Source organism: Corvus kubaryi, unplaced genomic scaffold (genome assembly GCF_017639235.1).
Source record: "Corvus kubaryi isolate FWS band 111438036 unplaced genomic scaffold, C.kubaryi_AGA036_p1.0 37334, whole genome shotgun sequence".
Classification (NCBI taxonomy): domain Eukaryota; kingdom Metazoa; phylum Chordata; class Aves; order Passeriformes; family Corvidae; genus Corvus; species Corvus kubaryi.
In genome coordinates this window covers 24,930,530-24,943,060 of record NW_024581108.1, presented here as the reverse complement: position 1 = coordinate 24,943,060, position 12,531 = coordinate 24,930,530, and the positions used below count along the sequence as shown (strand labels likewise).

Below are 12,531 nucleotides of genomic sequence, written 5' to 3'. Positions count from 1 at the left end.
CTATTATAAGCATTAGAATTATTTTCCAGAAACCTGAGAGACCAATCCAGTTGCTGTGGCACAACTCCACCCCAAACTTGCCTTTTCAGCTCCTGCTTCTGAAGTCATTTTTATGAACATTTCATTTGCACAAACGACCTGATAATCACGGAGGCAAAAATAAATCCACTTTATGGAGCTTTGGATCCAGCCATAAGGAGCAGACCAGCTTAATCTGCCTTATTTTTCCCTAAAAAAGGTGGAAAATGCAGCTTTGGAGTAGCCAGGGATCCCAGAACATGACTCTGCATGAGAGCATCGCCACATCTCTTTTCACACAGGAACAAACTGCCCCATGTTCATCAAGCACACGGATCTTGCCACAAAAAAAAAAAACAAACCCAAATCCAGACAGAAACCATGATTTCCCTTCTGGCATTCCATGCCCTGAGTTCCAGACGCCAAACTCAGCAGATCTCCTCTCACTTCCCTGCAGATGAAGTTCATCTTTTTTATTTTCAAGTTGGGCTTAAATATTTAGAGATAAATCAGGAAATCCAGCGTGTGGAAGTGAGACAGCTCCTTCGTGGGCTCTGGGATGAGCCTGGAGGCAGTGCCACACTCCTGCTTTCCCAGGATAATCCCACCCCGTGCTCCACACCATTCACACCACCAGAACCAAGAATTCCAATACAAGGGTACTATTCCAAGGTACAAGAAGACCCCCAAAGGTGGATGTGCAGTGCTGGTGCTGGACTGAGCGAGGGGCAGGAGGAAGCACGGAGCAGGGGGAATGTGCTGCTGGAATATCCGTGCTGAGGGATAACGCAGTCCCTGCTGCCCTCAGCTCTTCCCAGAGCTCCCAGCAAGCACCTGAGAAAGGAAACCCAAGCCGGGATTTTAGCTGGAAACAGCAAAACTGCCCCGAGCACCAGGAGGAGGCAGCTCCTCCACGGCCTCTCCTGGGTCTAAACTGGGAGATGCCGCTGGAGTGGGGACATCAAAGTGGGAATTGCCCGAGTGGGGACCTTGGAGCCAAGGAAAAAGGAGGAAAGGAAGGATCCAACGCCCCTGGTCACCACCAGCCTGATCCCTGCCTCCTGCTGCTGCTCAGCCATCACGGTCACCTGCAGGGGTTTGCTCCATGATCCCAACAACCTGTGCCAGGCAGTGCCACCCCAGGCCACTCCTTTGCAGGAGGGGACACACTTTGGGATCACACATGGAACATTCTCCGGCACGCCCCGTGCCAGCAGCACCCCCAGCTCTGCCTGCAAGCACCACAACAGCTCCCAAATGCTTCCCTGGGGATTTGAAGCTCCTCGCCCTGCTGCAAGCGAACCTCCTGCTTTTCGTTCTTGTTGAAAGGATAATGTTGGCTCAGTGCCCGCAGGATGAAACTTCCCCCAAAGCCTCGGGGGACTGGCCACTCACCCTTTGTCCCCTCTGGGATGTGACACTGCTCGGAGAAGGTGCCATCGGCCCCAAACCGAGGGTTTCCCCTCCCCGCATCCTCCCCAACGCTCCTCATCCACCAGGGACCCAAAAACCTCCAGCACCTCCAACCAAGCACCCCAGCAGCACAACCTGGCAGCAGCGCAGGGGAGGTGCTGGCAGTGCCAGCGCATTCCCGGAGCCCTTCCTGCCGAAAACTGGGATGGGAGGTGGGGAGGAGGCAGCGAAGCCGACACCCTTTGGGTTTGAATTAACCAGCCCGCTCCGGGGAACGAGCAGCTCGCGGGGAGAGTGGGGAGAAGCCCTGGTTGACAGAGTCAAGTTCCTCGGCAGCGCAAGCGGCTCCGCTCCCTGGTTTTCACCTCCGTCTGGGAACATTCGGAATGTTCGTTTGGGGTTTTGGGTTTTTGGTTTGGGGCGGAATTTTTTGGTGGGTTTTTTTTTGTTGTTGTTTTGTTTTGTTTTTTGAAAAGGGAATCAACGAGGAACAAGAGATCAGCGGGACAAAATGCACAAATCAAATCAAAACGATTCCGGTCGGACCGGCGATGTCATCTAAGTAGCCATAGCATTCCGCACGGGAAGCTCGATTGGATGGAGCCTGGAAAGCTGGATTGGATGGAGCCTCGGAAGGGAACCCCGGGAGCGAGAGAGCGAGAGCGGGGGAGAGCGAGTGGTTACCGGGCGTGCTTTGCACAACTTACCTTCGAAAGTCAAATAAAACTTTCCTCTGTCAAACCAAACGAGGGAAGGCTGTTCATTCTCTGTATGGCCAGGAGTTGAAGCGGGATGGGAAAGGTCAAGGAGAGGGAGAGAGAAGGACACAGTGTGAGTCACAGAGCAGGTCATTAATGTCGCTACGGGGAGGGGGCGGGCGCTGCAGGGCGGTCACACGTGCAGGGACAGGGGCGTGACACCCGGGCGCTGGCTTGGGAGACAAAGCGGAAAGCAAAGCTATGGAAGCCCAGATGGAAGAGTCGTTCTGCCCGCTGGGTGAGCAGTTTGGAGGGGTGCTCTCGCTTTTTTTTTTGGCTACAGTAGAAGAGGCTTTGTCGGCTCATGCATCCGTCAGCGTGTTCTGCCTGCGCGGAGCGGGGCCAGCGCGCCCTGCGCCCCTCAGCGCCGGCGCCGCCTCCGCCAGCATTCCCGGCGGGAATGCCACCCCGCAGGGACACTCAGGGACAGTGACACGTGGCTGTTTGCTCTCGCATCTCAGGACACGACACTTGCAGAGAACCAGACACACGCACACAGAGCAGCAGACCCTAGCTGGAATCTTCCCTTTCCCGTCACAACCAGCTCCCTGCACTCCCACCGCCTCCAAAGCCACCACGCTGGAATAACTCGGGGTGGGGTGTGTGTGTGGGGTGGGGAGAAACAGCTTTTTGAGCTGCTAAATGAACCTTTTGGAATTTGGGAGGTGCCAACCTTCCACCTCCGAGTCCTTTGAGTCACTGAGAAACTGTCATGCAAGGTGCTGCGAGCGGTGGGTGCCGCTCCGAAGGCGGATTTCTTGGAAAACTCCCTGCTAGTACAGTACCTGCCGGCGTTTCACTGCGCCTTTCAAACGCGGGCAGTTTGGCAATAAAAGCATCATCCTCTGATAACACAAGCAGAAGAAACGCAAAGGAAAGAAAGAAAGAAAAAAGAAAAGAAGAACACAAAAATAATGAAAACACGGATCCCAAGTGAAACCAAGCAGCGCACTTGTATCAACGGAGAGACAGAGAGATGACGGAAGGGGCACCGACACGGGAATAAACCAGCTCCTTGCTCTGCCAGGAATTGTCCAGACTGACACGCAGCCAACGAGGAAAGCACACCAGAACAGCACGGAGGACACGGAGATGGAACAACCCTTCACGTGCTCTTGGACAAACTCCATCGGACTTTGCCACAGGGAACGGGGAATGCGGTGGAGACGGACTCCAGCCCCAGCTGCATTGGGGTGTCCCAGACCCCCGTGACCTGCAGTGCTCCCTGATCCCAGACCTGCCCATCCCTGCACACCTCCCACCCCAGCTTCTCCTCGTTTGGGAATTAGAAGTGCTCCCTCCTCTGCTGTGGGTTTTCCTGGATGCTCGCCCAGCACCAGCGCCCGCCCTTGCCTTGGTGGGGACAAGGAGATGCTTTCCCAATGCAGATCCCAAACCCTGTCTGTCCCTGCCTGTCCCCCATCCAGCTTTTCCCAAGGTTTAGGTTGGATGCCAGCTGAAAAGGTTCCTCATCCAGAGGGTGCTGGGCACTGCCCAGGCTCCCCAGGGAATGGGCACGGCCCTGAGGCTGCCAGAGCCCCAGGAGCGTTGGGACAACACTGCCAGGGATGCCCAGGCTGGGATTGTTAGGGTGTCTGTGTAGGGCAGGAATTGGATCAGTGATCCTGGTGGATCCCTTCCCACTCAGCATAATCTCCGCATGGAGCTGGAGATGCAAAACATAGGATGCTCCTCCTGGCTGCCCCATTTGGAGCTCCCCATCAGGGGTGACCCCAGAGCCCTGATTTTGGCTCTCCTCCAAGGAAACCCCCATGGAGGGGGTGGGACCCCAGTCTGGGACCCCAGCCCAGCAGCCTCACCCCCCCTGCTCAGCGTGGGGAGGTGGTTAAAACACCCAACAGCAGCTCTTGCTCCCAAAAAATGTATGAGAGAAAAAAATAAATCTAAACTGAGAGCCTGAGGCACCTCGAGAGGTGGGAGCAGCCCTCAGCCCGCTCCCATCGCCCTTCCCAGCCTCCTGCAGCCCCTCGGATCATCCCTGTTCTCAGCCTGGCTGTCCCCTCCACCAAAACCACGTCCCTGTGGCTACCGTGCCCTCAGGCACCAGTCAAGGCCACTGCCAGTGCCACCAGCGGTGGCCTGTGGCACAGGGAACGCTCAGGGCTGGCTGCCCCTCGCTCCAGGTGACACTTTCCCCAGCGAGGTGCTGTGACAGTGACAAGAGCCGGAACAGGTACGAGCACCCACAACAGCTGAGAGTGAAGCAACAACAGGATGGAGACGCAGTCGGAGACTCCAGCGAACCCACGGGGAGGGCTCGGTGCCACCGGCACCGCGGGGACAGCGCCGTCACCAGCACCTTCCAGCTGCCACAGGCGGGGTTGGTGGCAATGCCACCGCTCCCCACGGTGACAGCAGCGGCAAACGCTGCAGCCAGCACGGTGGCCGAGCGCACGGGAACTCCCGCCAGGCTGGGTTTTCCAGAGGGTTGGGAAGAGAAGACAAAGGAGGAGGGTGTTCCTGGGAGAAGATGGAGCTGCAGGAAGCGAGGGGCGAGGGGCTGGCAGCCAGGGGGTGGCAGGGATGGAGGGGGGGAGCGCTGGCAGCAGGGATGGGGGGACAGGAGGGGACAGGAGGGGATGGAGGAGGGAGGTGTGGGGGGACCCAGCGCCTGGAGCTGGAGCTGCCAGCCAGACTCGATTCCCACTCCTTGTCTGAGCCCCGGGGTTTTGGCAAACCCCATTTTTTTCAGGACGCTCCTCCGAAAGGAAACTGCAGCGTTTGGTTCTGCTCTAGGACGTGCCAAGTGGCTGGGAAGAGGCTTTTCCAAGACCCCTTTTCCTGTTACCGCTTTAAGGGGAAGTGTGAATTTAAGACATTCCAAGAGACTTAATATTCCTGGATCCCAAGGTCTGGCTTCCAGCCCCGCTCCCCTCCAGGCACAAGCATCCCCTGCAAGAAAAGCTTATTTTGCCCCAATTTACAGCCCAGAACCACATTTCACATTACAATTCCCTTGACTTTCACCAAACATCCATTTCCCACAACATTTGGAAAAACTTCCCTCCCAGCATCACCCTCCTGATCCATCACCCCCCTCAAATCCCTGCTAGCATTTAAAACCCTGATGAAAGCTAACGAATCCAACCCCAAAGAACGATCTAGCGAGTCAAAAGGCCTCGGGAATTACTGAAGGACGTAGGAAAGGTGAAAGAACAGCAGTGCTGTGTGTGTTTACCGACGGTGGGAGTGGTGGCTGCACTCAGGGAATTGGTGGAAGATATGGAAGAAGTACTTTCAGCACGGGCTAGAGGTGCTATCGGAGGAGGGCTGGAGGAGTGGATGGGAGGGCTAAAAGGCCTGGACTGGAGAGAAACATAAAACAACACAGAGTTAAAGCAAATCTGCACAGAAACGTTTGCATCAAACCAATAAAGTTTTGCCTGGACCCTCAGAGCCTCCTGATTGCTCCACTGGTGTCCCGGAGGAAAAACTGGAATGAGTTCTTTCAGTGCCAATGGCATTTGAGCTCGGAGCTGGGAAAACAGATTATCCCCACCATCGTGTGGGGGTGAGCGTTTGAGATTCCCACCCATCCACGCTGAGGATGGGAGCCCCCAGGGGCTGTGGGATGGATGGGATGGGCTCAGCACCGGGAAGGGAGCAGTGCCCACCAGATGCCAGCTCCCCAGGCCCTCAGGGATCCTTTGGGATCAATCCTAAACCCCTCACACCTTACCTGAAGCAGCCGGGGGCGGCAGGACAGGACACCACGGCCCAGCTGGGTCCACCGTTCCCGGGACAGCCCGATGCGCTCTGCCCCGCCCCCAGACCCTTCCCTGGGGCACGTTCCCATCTCAGCCCATTCCCTGCCTCTGCCACGACTGCGGACCGCGGTTTGCCCACGGTTGGCATCACCAGACTGGCAGAGCAGAGGTGGGCACAGCCCTTCCCACAGGGAATTCACCCCAGCGGACAAATCCTAGAAAACAATCCCCAGCCCATCCCGGTGACCGCTCCGCTCCACTGTCTCGTTCCAGACTGGGAATGCCACCCACCACCACCCCTGGCACATCCCTGCCGTGGCCCTGGTGCCCCCCACGTACCACGTCGCTGACGGGGGGTTTGCCAGGGGGCAGCTTGGGCCGGGACGGGGGCCGGGGCGGCGGCGGCGGGGGGGTGCCACATGTGGCCAGCGGCGTTCCGGGGCGAGCCGGGGATGAGGAACCTGCAACAAACGGGAGCTGTGAGCGCCCCACGAGCTGTGCCCCCACGGGTGCCCACCCCAGAGCCCCACGAGCTCCCCGTGACCACGGCACAGCCCAGCAGCTTTGCACAGAACATTCCAGGATTGCTGATGCCCACGGGGTCCTGGCAGGGGCTGCTCAGTGCCCGGTTCCCTCAGCAAAGTTGTTATCAGAGGAGTCGTACAGCTCTCCCAAAAAAACGGGGGCAGCGGGAAGATGGTGATGGATGAACCACTGCTCCAGGGGCAGCACAACCGGGAATTAGGGATCCGCAGCACAGAAAGGAAAGGGTGGAAGGGGAAGGTTCTGGGATGTGCTGGGAGCAAATCTCCCACACAACTCCCAACCCTCTGGAAGAGGCTCCCAGAGGAAGGGGTGCTGATCCCAGGGCTCACATGGGCCCTGGCCCTGCTGCAAAGGGGGATTTTTGGGATCCAATGGAAATTCCAACAGGTGCTTCACGGGAGATCCAGGAGCCTGCTTCACTCCACACACAGGAATTCCTTCCAGGAGGAGTCCAGCAATGACTGGAGCTGGACAGAGGGGGCAGGGGTGGCACCAGGACGTGAAGGGCAGCAGGAGTGGGAGGGAATTCAGTCCCCACTCCCAGGACAACTGACCCAGTGTTTGCCATGAACTTCCACGGAGCTCAGCAACCCCAGGGTTGGCTCACACTGATAAGATGATGACTTAATAATTTTCCCACTTCCAAGAGAATAATTTCCTAAATCGTTTGGGTGAGACCCAGATTAAGGAAGGAGCAAAGCTGGATTTATAGAAACGACAGGAGGTGAAGGAGAGCAGGCTCAGACAGAGGGCCTGGCTTAAAGGGAGTAAATTCCAGTCCTTCCTTTGCACAAATCCAACATTCAGGCTACTTTTATTAAAAAGCCTAATTTGGCAACCAAAGCTTGAATTTTCCCCTTCCTTATCCTAATAAAAGCCTGACAAAATAGGAAACATTGTGGGAAAATATCCTTGCAGGACTGAGTGGCACAGGGAAGGTTCTGTGGCCACCAGGTAGCCAAAGCCCTGCCAGATGGTGGCTTCTGTCCAGGGAACGGGTATTTCCTAGCACCAGAAACTGACAGCATGTGGAAACCAGCATGGAATCAGAAACCTGCTGGAAGGCTGGGCTTGGAGCAGTGTGGTGTGGTGGAACGGGGCTGGAACAAGATGAGCTCTGAGATCCCTTCCAACCCCACCCTTCCACCGTGACCCCGCACAGGGCCCCAGCCCTGCCTCGGGGACTCCCACGGGAGCTGAAGGCAGGAGGGGATCCTGGCATGGCTCTGCTCCCCAGCACCCAAAAACCGGCCTTGGGAGGGTGGAAGGACAGGTGCTGGGTCTGTGCCACACCCCTGGATCAGCTGCCACGGGCTGCAGCTTTTGGAGGATTTGCACCATTTTTGGGTGCCTGTGTCCACTCTTCCATTTTCCAGTTCGCTGCGCTGGGGAATGCCGAGGTGCAGCAGGATGCAAAGCAGTCCAGAACTGAGCCAGGAGACAATTCCTGGGGAGAAGGGATGTGGATCTTCTGGGACAGGCTGAGCAGGGCTTCTCCATCTCATCCACTCCCACATGGGGAGCCCCAGCACGTCTCCATCCTGCACTCAGCTGGGAAGGGGCTGGAGAGCAGTGCAGGATGAATCCTGGTGGTTCCTGCTGCTGGAAGCTCCTGGAGAAGGCCCAGCTCCAGCAGTGGCAGCAACAGCTGGACACTGCAGCCCCCACAGGGTCCCCCAGCCACCCCCCAGCCAGCACAGAAAAGCCACCAGCACTGAAGCAAAGCCACACTCACAGCACCAGCCACACTCGGGGGCCCCTCCGTGGAGGTGACAAACGCCCCAGGCAGTGACACAACTTCCAAGCTCCCGTGACGAGGGTGACAGTGGTGGGATACGGAGCTGGGGGGCTGCACACCCACCCCACCACCGGTGCAGGTTCCTCAAGGCTCTGTGAGGTGATTCCCTCAAAAAATCACCGCTGGTGGGTGCAGGATGGGAACACAGGGCTGAACTGGGGTCAGGCCCTAAAAGAGCAGGCTCAGGCTGCAGCTCCTCAAGCAAGGAGGGTGAGGAAACCGAGCCTCCCCGAGCTCGCTGGCCCTAATGAACATTTCTAATGAAGCAGGTGAAGGCAGGCAGAGGCAGCAGGCTCTCCCGTGGGAGAGGCTCACCCTGGAACACATCTCCCCATCCCCAGCTGAGCACCCACACCCAGAGCCAGGAAGGACCAAGCACCGCTCAGACCTGTAAATAATCGATTTAAAACCCCCCGGGATCTGAGGCTCGCTCAGATGATTTGCCTGAAACATTTCTATACCCACGGAGGACAAAACTGCAGCAACAACAACCCCGCGCCCAATTTTGGGGGGCGGCTCCCGGGAGCTTTGGGGAAGCCGCCCCACGGGAGCACAGCGAGGGGCAGGGAAGGACACGGGAGGCGCGGGACACACGCTGGAAGCACGGGACGGCCGGGCACGGGCACAGCCAGGCGGGAGGGGACGGCGGCGGTCAGCACGGGCACACCCGAGCTCTCAGCACGTACCGCTGGTGCTTCCCGTGCTGGCACCCGGTCCGGGGGACGACACCACCGCGCGGTAGGTGGGCGGCGGAGGGGGCGGCGGGGTGGCTCTTTGGCCCGGCCCAAAATCTTTGGGAGAGGCGACCGGCTCGGCGGAATCATCCTTAAGGTGGGGCTGCTCGGAAAGCTTCTTGGGAACGTCTTCGAGCTGCAGCGGCGAGGGCAGCGGGCGGGGATGCTCGGCCGGAGCGCTGGCCGGGCTGCCCGCGGCCGCCGGCGGGGACGGCGCTTTGTCCCGGGGCGACAATTCCGGAGGCGCGTTTTCCGGGGATTGATCGGAAAAATTGACCCACTTGTCTTCCGCGGTGGCAGCAACAGATTTGGGGGACGGCACGGGGCCAAAAATGCTGTCCAAGTCATTGATGGACGGGAGTTTGTCCCGTTTGGGCTCTGCTGCTGCCTGGTCCCCTCCTGTGGTCAGAGGAGGTTTATTTTACACCGAGCATTAAGCGAGGGCTCCGCTACTCTCTACGGGCTCTACTTCTACGGGAGAGGCCCTAAAAACACCTTTTCTTATTTCTATTTATATAATTCATGGGCAAGAACGTTTCCACCACAGCCATGTGCGACATGGAATGAATCCTGCGGGATCCAGAGGCTGGAGGAGGGAGCATGCACCACGAGCCAAGAATCCCAAATCCCCCCAAACTGACAGCCTTTTTTGTCCTCTAAACCACATCACGTCCTTATCAGCAGCTCGGAGGTACCAGCAGATACCAAAGGTGTGCACTCAGCGCTCTGGCACACCCCGCTCTCTGTCTGAATATATATTTATAAACACTCAGGTATAAATATATATATTTCAACATGCTGCTTGGACACTGCTGGAGGCTGGACATGCAGCACAGGATGCACACAGGGAATGTATTCCAGCCACAGGGAATGTTATTCCAGCCACAAGCGGGAACAGATTGGGACTTCAGAGCTCTGCTCACTGAGCCACCACACACCAACATTCCCACCTGACTCCAGAACCACCACAGATCCGTCAGCCAAGCATTTCACATCCAGGGAAGGGAGATCCTAACACTGAAACAGCATCACCCCATCCCTGCTCCTCTCTTTTGGGGATCCATCCACGGCTCTACATTTAGGGTGGAGGGGATGAAATAGGATTTTGCTAAACCAGACCTCAGCCACTTGCTTTACAAATCCACAAGACACAGCCCAGCAAATGATCCAGCATTTGCTGCTGGGAATGGATTGATGGATGGAGATGGACACCTTGCCAGCCTGGCTGCTCCCACAAACAGGAAAATTGGGATACAGGAACACAGATGAGGTGGTGATGGACAGAGCAGGGAGGCCAGAGCAGGGGAGCTCTTCGTGGCAAAGGAGTTTCATCCCAAGGGGCTCTGACTGCCCCCACACAGTGCCCGATCCAAAGGCACTGCCTTCCCTGCTCACATCCCGCTTTTCCATCAGCCAGCACCATGAATTATATGCTTGGAAGCACCTGATGTCCTCCGGCTGCATCCGACACCTTTCCATCCCCGCCCTCGGGTTGTCCTTCATTCCCAGCACCATTCTCCCTCCCTGCCCCGGGCTGCAGTACCAGGGGGGCTTTTCCCACCTTTCAGTAGGAATCGGGGGGCAGGGAATGCAGGAGCAGCTCCCTGCCCCAGGCAGAGCCTGCACACCCCATTATTTCCTCAGCACAGCCCATGCAGGGCTGCTCCAGGCAAGAACAGGGCTCTGGAATTTGGGAATATATCCCAGTTCTCAGCAGGATATTAAGACTAATCCTGCATTGCATTCTCAGAGTGACTGATCCAAAGGCAGGGATGCTGTAAAGAACATTAATTTCACCAACTTAGGAGCCAAAAAAAATCTTTGTGCTGCTTCTACTGCAGCATCCACTGAAAAACCACAGAGCTGTGGCTGCCCCTGGATCCCTGGCAGTGCCCAAGGCCAGGCTGGACATTGGGGCTGGGAGCAGCCTGGGACAGTGGAAGGTGTCCCTGCCCATGGCAGGGTGGAGCTGGATGAGCTTTAAGCTCCCTCCCAACCCAACCCGGTCTGGAATTCTCTGAATTCCGAGGGAAGAGGATGCACAGGGACCAAATCCGTGTCCAAAACACAGCCACAGGGACCTGTCCCCCCAGTGCCACCCCAGGGCCCCGATTAGGACCTGTCCCCCTCCAGTGCCACCCCAGGGCCCCGATTAGGACCTGTCCCCCCCCAGTGCCACCCCAGGGCCGGCGCTGCCAGGGCTGTTACCGAGTGCCAGGGGCAGGGGGGAGCCGGTGCGCGGCGGCGTGGCCGGGATGTTCTTCGGGGGGAGCGGCGGAGGGGCTGGAACAGAGCACAGAGGGGAGAAGTTCAGCTGGAGAGCAGCAGGAAGCATGGAATATTCCATGGAATATGAAACAGGATTGCTGGGAAAAGGGGATAAGGCTGCGATGAGCTCCGAGCCCCGTCCGAGCCGGCCTTGGGCACTTCCAGGGCTGGAGCAGCCACAGCATCTGTGGGAATTCCAGCCCAGCCCCTCCCCACCCTCACAGCAGGAATTCCTTCCCAACATCCCATCTATCCCAGCCCTCTGGAATTGGGAAGCCATTTTCGTTGGGTTTTATGGAATTTTTTCCCCCCATTTTTACATCTCAGCCCACGCTCCTGTTTCAAACCCCTAAATTAGCACTTTAATGAAACCTGGAGCCTCTGAGGCACGGAGCTGCCTCCACCTTTCTCCCGCGCCCATCCCACGTGGATCCAGGATGTGCCTACGGGATGGGGAATGCTGGAGCTAATTAACAGTGGCTAATTAACCAGCGCTGCTTTACAGGGGCATTTCTGCGAAGGAAATGGTTCCCCAGCTGCCCCAGGCAAAGGGAGAGCTGCAATGAAAATCAGCGATTCGGGGCTGTGCAGCTCTTCCTGATGTTATCCTGGAAAAACTGGTGCTTCCAACTTTTCCAGCCAAATAACCACGGCATGAACGTGCAGGATCGGGATCCATCCCTCCATCCCGTGTCAATCCCACTCCCTCCTCCAGCCCACGCTGCTGTAACCCAAGTCAAACCAAGGGGAAAAAACCAAAACAACCTCTAATTTAAAATATTATGGAATTGCACAACCCAGATGAGGAAAACCCAAATCTTTGACCTGATTTCTGTAGGTATTAATTTAGTTTTGTGGTCACTTACTTCCAGTTGGAAAAGGTCTTGGAAGTTTTGGGGACTCTACGTTTGCGTTGACGGGCTGGGCTGACCCCCATATCTCAGGCTGGTCCAGAGCAGCTGAAAAAAATCAAAAATAACCATTTGAAAGCAATGAAAAACCCAAACATTTCCTTCCAAACACCAAAGCACGCGGATGAGACGCTGAGGCTCTGGGAAAAGAGGGACCAGACAGTGACAGAAACCTCATTAATTAAAGACAGGGGGTTCTGTAACAGTGGATAATTAAAAGCCTGTCTGGGTTTGAAGCAGGACGTGCAATTAGTTTGACACTCATGCTGCTTGACAAACAAAACAATGCCAGGGATGGATTTGGAGGCTTTTTATGGGAAGGAAAGCATTGTACTGATGGCAAAAACGGTCCAGAAT

At 56.8% G+C, this 12,531-nt stretch overlaps 1 protein-coding gene across 13 annotated transcripts in view; it reads right to left on the bottom strand.

Annotated features, from left to right (window-relative positions):
• SGIP1 (SH3GL interacting endocytic adaptor 1) overlaps positions 1-12,531 on the bottom strand; it is a 45,991-nt gene that overhangs the window by 9,209 nt on the left and 24,251 nt on the right. For 6 of the 13 annotated variants that reach the window (XM_042030932.1, XM_042030933.1, XM_042030942.1 and 3 more), the window contains 7 exons: positions 12,130-12,222; positions 11,204-11,278; positions 8,948-9,394; positions 6,257-6,378; positions 5,389-5,515; positions 2,975-3,034; positions 2,139-2,198 (listed from right to left, as the gene is read on the bottom strand). In XM_042030932.1, coding sequence (XP_041886866.1) covers positions 2,139-2,198; positions 2,975-3,034; positions 5,389-5,515; positions 6,257-6,378; positions 8,948-9,394; positions 11,204-11,278; positions 12,130-12,222 — 984 coding nt within the window. The remainder of the gene's footprint in view (positions 1-2,138; positions 2,199-2,974; positions 3,035-5,388; positions 5,516-6,256; positions 6,379-8,947; positions 9,395-11,203; positions 11,279-12,129; positions 12,223-12,531) is intronic. The other 7 variants (XM_042030935.1, XM_042030934.1, XM_042030941.1 and 4 more) reach the window with 7 other exon arrangements.